This window comes from Hyperoodon ampullatus (assembly GCF_949752795.1).
Source record: "Hyperoodon ampullatus genome assembly, chromosome: 5".
NCBI classification, from domain to species: domain Eukaryota; kingdom Metazoa; phylum Chordata; class Mammalia; order Artiodactyla; family Ziphiidae; genus Hyperoodon; species Hyperoodon ampullatus.
In genome coordinates, this window is record NC_136918.1 from 38337590 (window position 1) to 38353499 (window position 15910).

The 15910-nt window shown below is 38.6% G+C and overlaps 1 protein-coding gene across 1 annotated transcript; it reads right to left on the reverse strand.

Moving 5' to 3' along the window:
* Nucleotides 1-1115: 1115 nt before the first annotated feature.
* PLAAT1 (phospholipase A and acyltransferase 1) lies at nucleotides 1116-15400 on the reverse strand (the record flags this gene model as incomplete). The annotated part of the gene is made up of 3 exons (XM_079705491.1): nucleotides 1116-1217; nucleotides 11185-11453; nucleotides 15262-15400. 3 exons carry the CDS (start codon nucleotides 15398-15400, stop codon nucleotides 1116-1118), a joined length of 510 nt encoding a protein of 169 aa, XP_079561617.1.
* Nucleotides 15401-15910: the final 510 nt, after the last annotated feature.

Below are 15910 nucleotides of genomic sequence, written 5' to 3' on the forward strand. Positions count from 1 at the left end.
CGAGACTTTCACTGAGTCATCTGTTTAGTTACTTTATCTACCATATTCCTGGTTCCCTCATTCCACCCCGAACCCCCTAAATTTACTTAAACTTTTCCTTTATTTAATGCTATACTTTTAATGATGGCACAAAAAGGATGTCATTAGCTGGCAGTGTTGTTTGTAGGGTAATGTTATAATATCTGATATAATCCCAGGGTATAGAGACCTGCATCCACTCCTCCCCACCTGCTGCAGATAAGAATTCCACTGGAAAGGTATTAAAAAGTAGTGTGTTTCATTCAACACATAATCAATAAAATGCAAGAGTAAAATCATGACACTCCTTGACATAGTAAAAGCCTTAAAAAGTAACACAGGATATTGTTTTCTAAATATGGCACCTTAAACCTAAATTTAATGATCTCTTGCTAAGGTTAAGAGGGTCAAACTCTTGAAATACTTCAAAGTCCAAAGGGAATGATGGAGCTTTGTAGAAGTAACAGCCCACTCCAGCTTCTCACATATTCCTTACAAATGAGTTGCTTCCAGGGAAATCACTGGATCCGAAACACTGGAGCCAAGAGTTCCTTCTCCCATTCACCCCCTGCCCCCATCTACACAGGAGCAAGGAGATGGGTGTCCACCCTCATATAGTTTATTAATCAAAAGTTCTTCAAGCTGCCTAACCAAATGCTGAATTTCCAAAATTCTTTTCTCACCAGAAAAGGAATATGAATTTTGATGTCAACCCCAAAATTTGGGGCTCTTAACATTTTTTTTTCAAAATTACATATAAAAGTTTCTTTATCCCTCTGGCAAATACAAAATAGTTACCCTCAGGGGAAAGGAAAACAATATTTATAGAAGATAAATGATGATGTGATATTAAGATCCTCTGCTGGCTCACTCAAAAGGCTACTGCTTCTTACTCAAGCTGCCACAGGAAATCTATGCTAGTAGGGAGAAAAATTTCCATGGCTCATTGATGAGACAATACCAGTAAGCAATTTATTAAAGAGCCTGCCATCCATCACTGGAATTTGGAACAATAATGATACACTGAAAATAAGTATTCATCCCAAGTTTCTTTTCCTCCTCACAAATTCCTTCAGCTCCAATATCTCTTCAGTAAATTAATAGTATTTTGCTCTTAGTCTTTTTGGAAACAAGCCAAGGAAAGAGAAGGCACCAGCGGCAGCTGTCACAAACCCAATGGTACTTATTGCTCGGTTGGCCTATAAGGAAACAGGAAACAAACAAAAAACACATCTTATTCTAAAAGCATCTCAGTGTCCTAAACCCCAGCTTTAGCTTGTTTCCTAAACTGAAGACCCATTTTAACGTACAATGGATGAATTTAAAACTCAATGCAAAATTAAAATTCTGTATGCAGATGAAATAAATTTATAATTATTATAATTATGACAAAGATAGAAATACACATAGGTAGAGATTCCTCATATTTTTATAGCTTCTGAGAGTTTACAAACTCATTATGCCACAATTCCTAATAATTGTCATAGTACCCCTGGGAGGTAGCATTACTCCTGTTTTGTAAAACTTGAGAAGTTAAAAGTGATTTGCCCGAGGGAGGGTGTACCACCAGGATGTTTAGATATAGTTTAGCCTTGAACCATGTGTTCTCCCCCTATGAAACCCCTACCCCCTAAACACACACTGGTTTGGTTGATTCTATATCAAGGTGAATATCCTGTGTGTGTGTGTGTGTGTGTGTGTGTATTGGTTGAGGGGTATAGACATGATAAGAAAGTGGGAGCACTCATTCAAGAAGTCTATTAAAAAGATGACAGCATTTGGATGCACCCGTGTGTGTGTGTGTGTGTGTGTGTGTGTGTGTGTGTGTGTGTGTGTGTATGTTCCCTGACTTAATGTCTGTTAGGAAAATAATTCAGGGATGTGACTTGAGCTAAATACCTATAGGCTCTTATTTGGTAGATACACTTTCTATTCTGATAAACTTCAAGAGAAGTCAATACTGGTGTTAACTATCATGTCAAAAAGTAATTTCTCATGTAGACACACGAAAACAAACCACTCTCAAGCTCAATTGTCCATAAAGGAGCTCAGACATTTATATCTTTAAGGGTATTAATCATCATCATGATGATGGAACTGATGAATATTCATGGTTTCATGGCACTCAACTAATATCGCCTTCCATCTGCAGTGCAATTTTATGACCCAAAGGTCACATTCAGATACTTCAGAGTCATCAGGTATTCTGAAAACAACAGTTATTATCTGGGAGTTAAGAATCGGACTTTCAAATAAAGCAAAACATTTTTCCTAAATTACTCTGGAGACCAGCCCCAATGCTGGAAAGTGTGACCCAGCTCACACTGGAGCATGCCCTCTGTCTAACCCACAGCCCTCCACCACGGAGCCTGCCACCGCCATATGCCACATAATGTTCCCTCCCTAACTGTGGGTTCCCTATGGGGAACAGGCAGCATGGGTTCTAGCCAGGACAGAAGCACAATGGCAAGAGTATTCACTTCATTACATCATCCTGTGGTCTGTAGGGATGAGGCCTATAATTATAACTCCCTGCTCTGTTACCATCCCCAGTTGCCAAAGAGAATGACACTGGCAAACAACTGAAAAATCCCATTTTAGTGTACAATTCTAATTTAATGTATTTGGTTGGTTGGTTATTTCTTTTATTTGTAATTTTTAATTAGTTGCTACCTAAGTTGCTTCCCAGGAGAGAGTGAGAATTCGCTATAGCATAGAGCTCCCCACATAGCTCTTGGGGAGCAAAAAGGGTCTGGGAGGTACAAGATACCAGACAAAATTCCAAAGAGGGGCAGAATCAATAATCAGACAGGGAGTAAGGATTATAAACCAAGCCCAAACCTCATGCAATTCCAGGCAGATGCTGAGATTCCAAGGAGGGCTGATACAGGAAAATATGGCAGGCAATGCAAAAACAGGAAGGTGTAATTGGTATCTTTAAACAGAGATATCAAATGGCAGCAGAGGACAGCCCTGGGAAAATGGCAGGATCCTGTGGGTGGGGTGGCCCCAGCCCTAACTCATTGGGTATCTTTCAGCCACTAGAAACATAACATGTGAGAGAAATCCCATAAATCTAAGAGACCTGGGGAGGGGACAGACAACTTAATCCTAACTCAAAGTCCCCTGAGATTGCACAGGCAAGATACAATTATAATAAAGCCAGTTCCAGCATGCAGTTTCCCAAATCCCAAACATTTATTTTTTTCAAGTTGCATTCTAAATGGAAAAATCACATGTAATTTGGACAATCCCTTAGAGTTATGTGTAACTGGATCTGACCTGCAAGATTATAAAATCCCAGGATTTTTGTGGTGAAACAGCATGAACAAGAGCTTTTACTTCATGGCTGATTTAGGATTGTAAGATCACCAAATCCTATCCTGCACACTTCATCCTTTACAGGGCTTTCAGGGTGGGGGGGGCATGGTAAACACACCATTCTGAGGATCTATATATACATGCCCAATGAAATGTTAGCTATAACTGAAGCAGCTGGGTCCAGACATCTGCTTAGCTGGGTCACAGATGACTGTAGGGGTTATCAAAATCCCTCTTCCCCCAAGACTCTAAGGTTGCAGTGCTATGCAAAGAAACACAGGCAGGGTGTACTGTCTGTCAGCTTGTCCAGGCCCATTCAAGGGTGCTGCTATCTTCCACAAAGATAGACACATTTTAATAACTTGTTTAGACTCAAACAGTGACAAATGTTGATTTTAGGAATTTGTAAAAATAAGGAAAAGACAAGCCACAGGCTGGAAGAAAACACTGGTGAAAGGCATATTTGATAAAAGATTGTTTTCCAAAATATGCTAAGAACTCTTAAAACTCAACAATATGAAAACAAGCAAGCAACCTAATTAAAATTGGGCTAAAGATCTCAAGAGACACATCACTAAATGTGATATGCAGATAGCAAATAATACATGAAAAGATGTCCAACATCATACATATTTAAGGAATTGCAAATTAAAACAATGAAGATACAACCATGTACCTATCAGAATGGCTAACCTCCAAAACGCTGACAGTGCCAAATGCTAAAGATTTGGAGCAACAGGAGCTCTCGTTCATTGCTGGTGGGAATTCAAAATGGTACAACCACTTTGGAAGACAGCTGGGCAGTTTCTTATGAAACTAAACATACTCTTACCATATGATCCAACAATCATAATACTTGGTGTTTATCCAAATGAGTCAAAAATTTACATCCACAAAAAACCTACACGCAAGTATTTCCAGCAGCATTTTTTTCATAATTACCAAAATTGGGAAGCAGCCAAGATGTCCTTCAGTAGGTGAGTGGAAAAATAAACTGTGGTGCATCCAGACAAGGGAATATTATTCAGCGATAAAAAGAAATAAGCAACCAAACCATGAAAAGACATGGAAGAATTTTAAGTGCATATTGCTTAGTATGATTTCAACTATATGACATTCTGGGAAAGATAAACTACAGGGCAGTTAAAAAAAATCAGTGGTTGCCAGAGACTTAGAGAAAGAGGGAATGATTAAGCAGAGTATACAGGATGTCATTACACAGTTGTCAAAACCAACAGAATTTACAACAAAAAGAGTGAACCCTTATGTTAACTATTTTAGGGGAAGAAAATATTTTCCTTTATCCATAACAAGTTCTCAGCTGAGGCTCTGTAATAAGAGGAAAGCAAACAGAAGTTTATTAACATGTATATCTCATATACTCATGGGAGAAATTCAGGGAAGAGTAACTCAAAGAGAGAGAACAAACAAAACACAATGTTAGTAAAAGGAAAGGAATCATAAAGATCAGAGCAGAAATAAATGAAATAGAAACAAAGAAAACAATAGCAAAGATCAATAAAACTAAAAGCTGGTTCTTTGAGAAGATAAACAAAATTGTAAACCTTTAGCCAGACTCATCAAGAAAAAGAGGAAGAGGACTCAAATCAATAAAATTAGAAATGAAAAAGGAGAAGTTACAATGGACACCACAGAAATACAAAGCATCATAAGAGACTACTACAAGCAAAACTATGCTAATAAAATGGGCGACCTGGAAGAAATGGACACATTCTTAGAAAGGTATAACCTTCCAAGACTGAACCAGGAAGAAATAGAAAATATGAACAGACAAATCACAAGTAATGAAATTGAAACTGTGAGTGAAAATCTTCCAACAAACAAAAGTCCAGGACCAGATGGCTTCACAGGTGAATTCTATAAAACATTTAGAGAAAAGCTAACACCCATCCTTCTCAAACTTTTCCAAAAAATCGCAGAGGAAGGAACACTCCCAAACTCATTCTACAAGGTCAACATCACCCTGATACCAAAACCAAAGATAATACAAAAAAGAAAATTACAGACCAATATCACTGATGAATACAGATGCAAAAATCCCCAACAAAATACTAGCAAACAGAATCTAACAACACATTCAAAGAAGCATACACTATGATCAAGTGGGACTTATCCCAGGGATGCAAGGATTCTTCAATATACCCAAATCATTCAGTGTGATACACCACATTAACAAATTGAAGGACAAAAACCACATGATCAACTCAATAGATGCAGATAAATCTTTCAACAAAATTCAACACCCATTTATGATAAAAACTCTCCAGAAAGTGGGCATAGAGGGAATCTACCCCAACATAATAAAGGCCATATACAACAAACCCACAGCAAACATCATTCTCAATGGTGACAAACTGAAAGCATTTCCTCTAAGATCAGGAACAAGACAAGGATGTCCACTCTCGCCACTATTATTCAACATAGTTTTGGAAGTCCTAGCCATGGCAATCAGAGAAGAAAAGAAATAAAAGGATTACAAATTGGAAAAGAAGAAGTAAAATCATCACTGTTTGCAGATGACATGATACTATACATAGAGAATCCTAAAGATGACACCAGAAAACTACTAGAGCTAATTAATGAATTTGGTAAATTAGCAGGATACAAAATGAAAGCACAGAAATCTCTTGCATTCCTATACACTAACAACAAAAGATCAGAAAGAGAAATGAAGGAAACAATCCCATTCACCATTGCAACAAAAAGAATAAAATAACTAGGAATAAACCTATCTAAGGAGGTAAAAGACCTGTACTCAGAAAACTATAAGACACTGATGAAAGAAATCAAAGATGACACAAACAGGGGCTTCCCTGGTGGCGCAGTGGTTGAGAATCTGCCTGCCAATGCAGGTGACACGGGTTCGAGCCCTGGTCTGGGAAGATCCCATATGCCGCGGAGCAACTAGGCCCGTGAGCCACAACTACTGAGCCTGTGCGTCTGGAGCTTGTGCTCCGCAACAAGAGAGGCCATGACAGTGAGAGGCCCGCGCACCACGATGAAGAGTGGTCCCCACTCGCCACAACTAGAGAAAGCCCATGCACAGAGACGAAGACCCAACAGCCAAAAATAAAAATAAATAAATAAATAAATAAATAAAGGATGACACAAACAGATGGAAAGATATACCATGTTCTTGGATTGGAAGAATCAGTATTGTGAAAATGACTGTACTACCCAAAGCAATCTACAGATTCAATGCAATCCCTATCAAATTACCAATGGCATTTTTTACAGAACTGGAACAAAAAATCTAAAATTTGTATGGAGACACAAAAGACCCCGAATAGCCAAAGCAATCTTGCGGGAAAAAAACGGAGCTGGAGGAATCAGACTCCCTGACTTCAGCCTACACTACAAACTACAGTAATCAAGACAATATGGTACTGGCACAAAACCAGAAATATAGATCAATGGAAAAGGATACAAAGCGCAGAGATAAACCCATGCACCTATGGTCAACTAATCTATGACAAAGAGGGCAAGGATATACAATGGAGGAAAGACAGCCTCTTCAATAAGTGGTGCTGGGAAAACTGGACAGCTACATGTAAAAGAATGAAATTAAAACACTCCCTAACACGATACACAAAAATAAACTCAAAATGGATGAAAGACCTAAATGTAAGACCGGACACTAAAACTCTTAGAGTAAAACATAGGAAGAACACTCTTTGACATAAATCACAGCAAGATCTTTTTTGACCCACCTCCTAGAGAAATGGAAATAAAAACAAAAATAAACAAATGGGACCTAATGAAACTTAAAAGCTTTTGCACAACAAAGGAAACCATAAACAAGATGAAAAGACAACCCTCAAAATGGGAGAAAATATTTGCAAACGAATCAACTGACAAAGGATTAAACTCCAAAATATATAAACAGTTCATTCAGCTCAATATTAAAAAAACAAACAACCCAATCAAAAATGGGCAGAAGATCTAAACAGACATCTCTCCTAAGAAGACATACAGATGGCCAAGTGGCACATGAAAAGCTGCTCAACATCACTAATTATTAGAGACATGCAAATCAAAACTACAATGAGGGGCTTCCCTGGTGGTGCAGTGGTTGAGAGTCCGCCTGCCGATGCAGGGGACACGGGTTTGTGCCCCGGTCTGGGAGGATCCCACATGCCGCAGAGCGGTTGGGCCTGTGGGTCATGGCCGCTGAGCCTGAGCGTCCGGAGCCTGTGCTCCGCAATGGGAGAGGCTGCAACAGTGAGAGGCCTGCGTACCACACACACACACACAAAAAACTACAATGAGGTATCACCTCACACTGGTTAGAATGGGCATCATCAGAAAATCTACAAACAACAAATGCTAGAGAGGGTGTGGAGAAAAGGGAGCCCTCTTGCACTGTTGGTGGGAATGTAAATTGATACAGCTACTTTGGAGGACGGTATGTAGGTTCCCTAAAAAACTAAAAATAGAATTACTATATGACCCAGCACTCCCACTACTGGGCATATACCCAGAGAAAACCATAATTCAAAAAGACACATGCACCCCAGTGTTTATTGCAGCACTATTTACAATAGCCAGGTCATGGAATCAACCTAAATGCCCACTGACAGACAAATGGATAAAGAAGATGTGGTACATATATACAGTGGAATATTAGCCATAAAAAGGAACGAAATTGGGTCATTTGTAGAGATGTGGATGGACCTAGAGACTGTCATACAGAGTGAAATAAGTCAGAAAGAGAAAAACAAATATCGTATATGAACACATATATGTGGAATCTAGAAAAAAGGTACAGATTAACTGGTTTGCAATGCAGAAATAGAGACACAGATGTAGAGAACAACCGTATGGACGCCAAGGGGGGAAAGTGGCAGGGCGTGGTGGTGGTGGGATGAATTGGCAGATTGGGATTGACATATATACACTAATATGTATAAAATACATAACTAAGAACCTGCTGTATAAAAATAAATAAACAAAATAAGAAACAAAGAATTCAGGCTTATATAGCATCTTCAACAAAGAACAATAAATTTGTAGAGAAATGACAGGACACAAGAAAGTGGTTCGCCTTCCAAGGGCAACAGTCTGTGGGAAGGTAAACATACAGGAAACTAATGGTAAACAGAGGCTTGTGAGTAGTTTGTTACGTAGATACCTCTAGTGCCCTCTCTAGGCTGATAAGGGTCTTACGTTAACCACTGGTTGTCCCTGATGATTAACTTTTGTCCTTCCTGGTAGAGTGGGGAGAAGGAACACCTTTGAAAATTTATGTCCTGCTTTTAGGCAAATAGGGGGAGGGCAGAGAGCTTTTCTGGCATCCGCTTCTACTCAGTTGGCTCTCAATTACTCAAAATAATCCTTATGCCAAAGTGACATTTTTGGGGGTGGCATATTCTGGTTTTCTTCACTATGGACTCTGGTTGATAAGGATGTACCAATGTTGGTTCATCTTTTATAACAAATATACCACACTGCTGTAGGATGTTGACAGTGGGGAAGGATACATATATGTGTGTGGGAGGGGGAATATGTGGGAACTCTATACTTTCAGCTCAATTTTGCTGTGAATTTAAAACTACTCTAAAAAGTAAAGTCCATTAATTTTTCAAAAAATACAGAAAAGTACAAAGAAGAAAAAGATGGGGCCACAATCCTTCCACCTTTCTAACCTTTTAATGTATTTATAGTTTTTAAAATTGGGGGAAATACACAGTCATTTCCCAAGGATACTGTTCTATGCTCAAGACCCCTAAGCCTTAAAGGGACCCTGAAAAATAAATTTAATATTAGTTATTATTAGTACTAACACTATTAATTATTGATAGTAATAAAAATAACAATTCGAGTGCTGTAGTTTGTTAGATCAACAGAATTTTACTGAAGAGTGTCAACAAAGATCTATAAAATTGCTAAAATACTGAAATTAAAAGTAGTCTGTGAAAGTACACTTTTTATTGGGATGAATAATATGTAACGGAGTATGCTAAGAGACTTTACAAATCTCTTACAATCTATAAAACAGCCTCGCTTTATAGATTAGGAAACTGATAAACAATGTGTCCAAAGTCATCCAGCTATGAAGTGGTGAAGATGCGGCTCTAGCTCAGATCAGCAGAATTCCAAAGCTTAGGTATGTCCTTAAGGCTGTCACTACACCATCTTCATCAGAACCTGCTAAAGAACAGTTCTGGGCTTCCCTGGTGGCGCAGTGGTTGAGAGTCCGCCTGCCGATGCAGGGGACGTGGGTTCGTGCCCCGGTCCGGGAGGATCCCGCATGCCGCGGACCGGCTGGGCCCGTGAGCCATGGCCGCTGCACGTCCGGAGCCTCTGCTCTGCAACGGGAGAGGCCACAGCAGTGGGAGGCCCGCGTACCGCAAAAAAAAAAAAAAAAAAAAGAACAGTTCTATTAGTTGTTAAAAAATGGTTACTTTTTCATGGGTCTTGATCTGGGTATGAAAGGCGGAAAGATGATAGATTACAAGTGAGAGTCAAAGCAAAAAGATGGCTCTAATTCCTTTTGATTTAGCCACATTAAAAAAGAATACTGATTGAGTGCAGTGGACAACTTTTTCATTAACAAACTTTATTTCTTAGCTATACCACTACTTTTCAATGCAAAGGTGAGCTGAAACTTGTGTGCATGTCCTCTGTGTTTTGGATCAGAAGCAATTTATTGCTACATGTGAATAGAACATTCATTATGGTAATGTACTTCCTAATAAAAATGAATTTCCAATTAAATTATTTCTTAATAAAAACAAATGTATCCTTTCATTATGTTCCATCTCCCATTTTCCCAAGCTTTCGTGAGCAGAATTGTAACTTCATTCCTCAGAATAGACATTTCTATAACAGATCCGCCATTTAAAGATACTGGAAGCCTTTATATATTCATTTTCTCACACCACTTTAATAAATCTTTAGGTTAAAACATCAATGATGGAATTGGATTAGTGGGAAGATAGGTAGGGAAAGGCCATGCTTTTAGTGAGGAAGCTAACATACTACCGAATAGTGATGGTAAATAACAAAACTATAAGCTACTTCCTCTGATGGGAGAAGTCCCCCACCAGGGACTTCCCTGGTGGCACAGTGGATAGGACTCCGAGCTCCCAATGCAGGGGGCCCGGGTTCAATCCCTGGTCAGGGAACTAGATCCCACATGCATTCTGCAACTAAGAGTTCGCATGCCACAACTAAGGAGCCCTGGAGCCGCAACTAAGGAGCCTGCCTGCTGCAACTAAGAAAACAACCAAAAACTAAATAAATAATTTTTTAAAAAGTCAATTAATCCACTGAAAATCATCCAAAAGCTCAATGAATCAAAGGATCTCCTCAAAAGCACAACATTTATTTGAAACTAGCATTGCAAGGAAACAGAAGACATTTACAAAGCCACCAAGCTATGGCATCAGTTAGCCTCTTTCAGCTAATGGAAAAGAATCTCACTATTACCATCTATGTTTTTGGCAAATGAACTCCCACTCAAAAATGTCAGCATTCTTTTCAGCATATTTTTTTCAGTATATAAAGTTATGATTAATTGCTGTATGGTGGGGTAATGGGAAAAAACTGAAGGACAGAGGGCAACAAGAATGACAGGAAGCTATAGTCTTGACTCTGCTTCAAGTCCCTTCTAACCCAAGTTCATGATACGAATGTTCTAGTCTCAGTGCGGTCATGAACTTGCTGCATGACCTTGGGCAACTCGATTCCCTCCTTTGTCCTTCAGTGTTCTCATATTTTCTTGTTCTTTTCCATTTATTTGAGGCCTGAAAACTTGATCATAGTCAGTAGCTCTTATTTTCCCAGTGTAAGAAACTTCCATTTCTCCTAGAGAAAACTCACCTGCTCTGAAACTCCTTCTCCATAGCGGAGCAAAGTCACAAAATGCTCACAGTTGTTGACAAATAAGTCATACTCCACCTCCTGTCCAGCAACAAACTCTGACCGTTGCATGACTTCTTCCACAGGGAGTGGTGGGTATGTTTCATCGTATTTATTGTTTATTCTGTATGTGTCATTTCCCACAACATCCTTCAAAAGCTGCATCTTCACCAGGGCCTTTCTGCTGAATACAGACTTGGCGCTTGTAAACAATGCAGAAATGTCATCGTCTATAAGGAGAATTCTGGTTAGCAAGATATAGCGACCCAGCCCAGTGAACTCCACTGTCATCCTAACTTATCCTCAAACCAGAAACCATTTAATCTTACTAACAGTAAACCCTCATTCTCTAATTTATCACTAACACTTGTTCAATACTATATGAGTGAGAATATAAGAAAACCTTTTGAAAATCTATATCTACCTATCTTTTTGAAAATTTATAGAACAAATTAGGTGTGAAAACTCTACCTATTTTTGAGGAATAAGTTCTCTATCAATTGGTATTATTATTAGGGATCTTGGCATATGTTTCTAACAAAGTACAGATAAGATCATTGCCCCCTTTTTCTATGACGCAGTCTATTTTTCAGCATTTGAACCCTTCCAAACTAATACCATTGGGCTTAGCAGTAGTGCATTATGATTAGTGCTCTTGTCCTGCATCTAAGCAGCACTCCTTACACCCAGCTCTGTTTTTACACTTGTTCTTTTAATTAGGCTTCACTTTGAAACCTGCAGGGGACCCCAGTCTTCTGAGGGGTCAGTTGGGGTCAGGCTGGGGCCCTGCCTTTGTTTTACTAGTTCCTTTAACCAAGAAACTAAGTCCTAAAACTAAACCTAATGTAGTAGGCACTGTCCACTCTATGTGGCCCCTAGATGTGCCTTACCCACCTGTCACGATACCCCATGCCCTACCACTCCATCTTACTGCTCTATTAGTAAGCATTGGTCTAGACTGCCTGAAACCTCTGTATCCTGGCATGCCGTTGTCAGCATCTGAGGCATCTGATTCCTTAGTGTTCAGCTTTAACACCAGGCCCTAGGCCCTCTCCATCTGCCCAAGACTGCTATGTTTGGCCATTGTTCAAGTAAACCATGAGATGAAGGGTCCCTGTATAACCAGTGTTATGACACTTTTCCTTTCAGTAATGACTAAAAGCAAACTTTTTTTTCCACTCCTCTTTTTTTCTCTCCTCCAAAATCTTTTCATTGGAGCAGCATTTCCAGTTAATTATCTTACACATTAAAAGTTCTTACACATTACAAGTTCATAGGACACATATATCCTAGTTAGAATCATTAAAAAAAATTTTTTGACTAGTTTGATGCAATCAATTTACTGATGAGAAAATCAAAGCTTGGAGAGATAAACTGGCTTGTGGAACATCCCACAAGTAGTTAACAGAAACAGACATTTAACTTCAGTCTACAGGATCAAAGCTCAGTGCTTGAACCACATTAAGATGGAGCTTAAGATGGGAAAAAAGAAAACAGCACAAAAACCTCATATTATTTTCCAAATGTGAAAACTGCAGAAATAAATTAAAGAATTGCTTAGCATTAATTATTAGACTCTACAGAATGAATGGCTCTGTATCGTAAATGTCATTTTATTTGCTGTTTCCACTCCCAATATTCTAGAACAAGAGGCAAATAGCTCAAAATCTTGCAAAAATCACTATACTAACAGTTCTCAGAAGCTCTCAAGATAGTAAGACTTAGGCCTATAAACACTTCTTTATAAAGGTATCTTGAGGAAAAAATATTCTAGGCTATTTGTTATTTGCATACATTTTTTCTTAATAATTTGTGCTCATTTCTAAACCTGTAGAAAATACAGAAAAATACAGCATAAACACATAAATAAATATAAACCACCTATTATCCTGCCACTCAGAAATAACTATTATTATTATTTTGATGTATTTGTACTGTCTTTTATTATCACTTGTATATGTGTGTGTATATGTTTGCATTAACATGTATGTGTGTATATAGGATTTCTTTGTAAACTAGGTACCATATTACACAATGAACTTTTAACCTGGAGTTTTCCAATAGCCATCATACAAGATCATCTTTCATGCAATTAAAGATGTCCAGAAATGATTTTTAGCTGTTAAAGTATTATTGTTTTAGTCTACTGAGCACCCCATCTTACAACTGCTTCTTCCTTTCTGGAAAAGACTCTTTCTAGGCCAGTCATACTATCCTATTCCTAGACACAGTGATGGTTCAGTGATGGACATGGGACCCACACCAGACAATTAGAGTCATTCTCCATGATTTTTCTAACTGCAATGGGCAGGGAGAAACTCTCTCCTGTGGGTCACAAGCCTGTAAGGATGAGAGCCTAAGGATGCTTATGGTCATCAGTTCAGCTGCTTAGACATAGCCTGGGATAATGAAGACAATATACAGAAAAAGAATGCAGATGTGGGATGGAGAATTTTGATAGTGTTCAAGACCCTAGATCTGGGCATCCCTGAGGCCAGCACCATCTCTACTCTTTCTGTAGTTTCCTTCACTGAAGCAATGAATTTGCCTTTTTGTTTAAGTGAATTTGAATTTGATTTATGTTACTTGCAACTAAAAAATTCTGCCAGGGCTTCCCTGGTGGCACAGTGGTTGAGAGTCTGCCTGCCGATGCAGCGGACACGGGTTCGTGCCCCGGTCCGGAAAGATCCCACATGCCGTGGAGCGGCTGGGCCCGTGAGCCATGGCTGCTGAGCCTGCGTGTCCGGAGCCTGTGCTCCGCAACGGGAGAGGCCACAACAGTGAGAGGCCCACGTACCGCAAAAAAAAAAAAAAAGAAAAAATTCTGCCAAACACAGATACCTAATATCTTGTGGCTAAATCATAATTCACTAAACTATTCCCTTGCTGGCCATTGATCCATTCTGTTTTTTAAACCATTATAAATGAGATAGAAGTGAACATTCTCATATGCAAATATTAAATTAGTATCTCTAAAACTATTTCCCAAGAATAGATTCATAGAGGTAAAATTACAGGGTCAGAGTATATGAACTCCTTTAAGACTCTTAGCACATATTGTTAAATTGTTTTGCGAACAATTTTATCAACTTATATTTCTGTCAACAGTATCCTTGTGTTCATTTCATTATACCTTTATCAACAGATTATCATTTTTTTTAATTTTGCTAATGTGAGAGGCATAAAATCTGTCATTTTATTTTATAATTCCTAGATGACTGAAAAGCTGAAAACTTTAAAAATGTGTATTGGATTTTTGTCTTCTACAGACTGTTCACAATCTTTTACCCATTTGTTTGTTGGGATTTGGGTGTTTGCTGCTGTTCCCTCAGCTTAAGGAACTCTTTCCCCAAATATCACGTGCTGGGTTTCTTCACCTCTTTCAAGTTGTGTCTCAAATGTTACTTTCTCATGACATTTTCCTGACCAGCTAATTTAAAACTGCAGCAGCCACAACTCCCCGGCACTTCCTATCCTGCTTCTCTGATTTTCTCCATTATCACTTATCTCTAATCTAACATTACTTTCTGTATTTTGTGCATGCTCCCTCTCTCAGGCTTGCTCTCTCCCTCTCTCGCTCTCTCCCTCTCTCCCTCTCTCTCTGTCTCTGTCTCCCTCTCTCTCTCCATTAGAATGTAAGCTCCACTGTGTAGGGACTGGCTTATGTATCCCTAGCATTTAGAATAGCCTTTGTCACATACTGGAAAATCTATAAATAGATGTTGAATGAATTGAAATAATCTATTTGTATTGTGACTCTTGTCATGTTTGTGGCAAATATTTTCCCCAGCTGATTATTTACTTTTTAACTGTGTTTTTTTAATCCAGAGGTTTAAAATTTTAATGTTAACTGGCTTTTGTGATTTTTTTCAATGCCACTTTAGTCTTAGAAGGTCCTTCTGTAAACCTAGGTCAGTTGGATTTATCTACTTTCTACATTTTATTTCTAGTCTGTTTTATTTTATGATTTTGTTCATGATTCCTTCTTGTAACAAGAAAACTAAAAAGCTCCCAGGAGCTTCTGGAAACAAACCTTACCTAGAGGTGCTATGTTGATAACATACCCATCACCTAAGTACAGTGCCCAGTGTTGATAGCCAGGACGAAACACTTCGATCAAGTCACCTGGCTGAGGGTTGCCAGGATAGTTCAAACTAAAGCAATCATTAAACGCCATCTGCAATGACAGACACAAAGAAGATCTAGCTGATATGACTTGGCAAAAGAAAAATCAGTTCAAGTCTTCTATAGAAACATGGCAATACAGAATTTATTGGGATTGCATTCCTTATTAAATACTTAGATTCACACCACTGTCCTCTTCTTTCAATGATTCCTACACGAAATTATGTGTGCACACATGGACAAGTGGAGAAAGAATTTTTCTACTATTGCTTAAATTTCTATAGCAATGCTTCTCATACTGATTAACCCCAGGGCTCCTTTATTATAATAAGCATTTCATGATAATATCTGTTTTACTATGTAAATGTTTAGTTCATGACTACACAAATAATATAATAAAGCACTTAGCATGAAAAAGTCAGGATTCAGAAGCAGAAGATCAGAAGTCTTTCAGCCTTTCATATAGCGACTTAGTAAAATCAAAAAGAGGTCTGGGTGTTCACTAACATTCTGTGCAAAAATATACTTTATCCTGCAAAACTTACTCTGTTCGTTAAGCGGA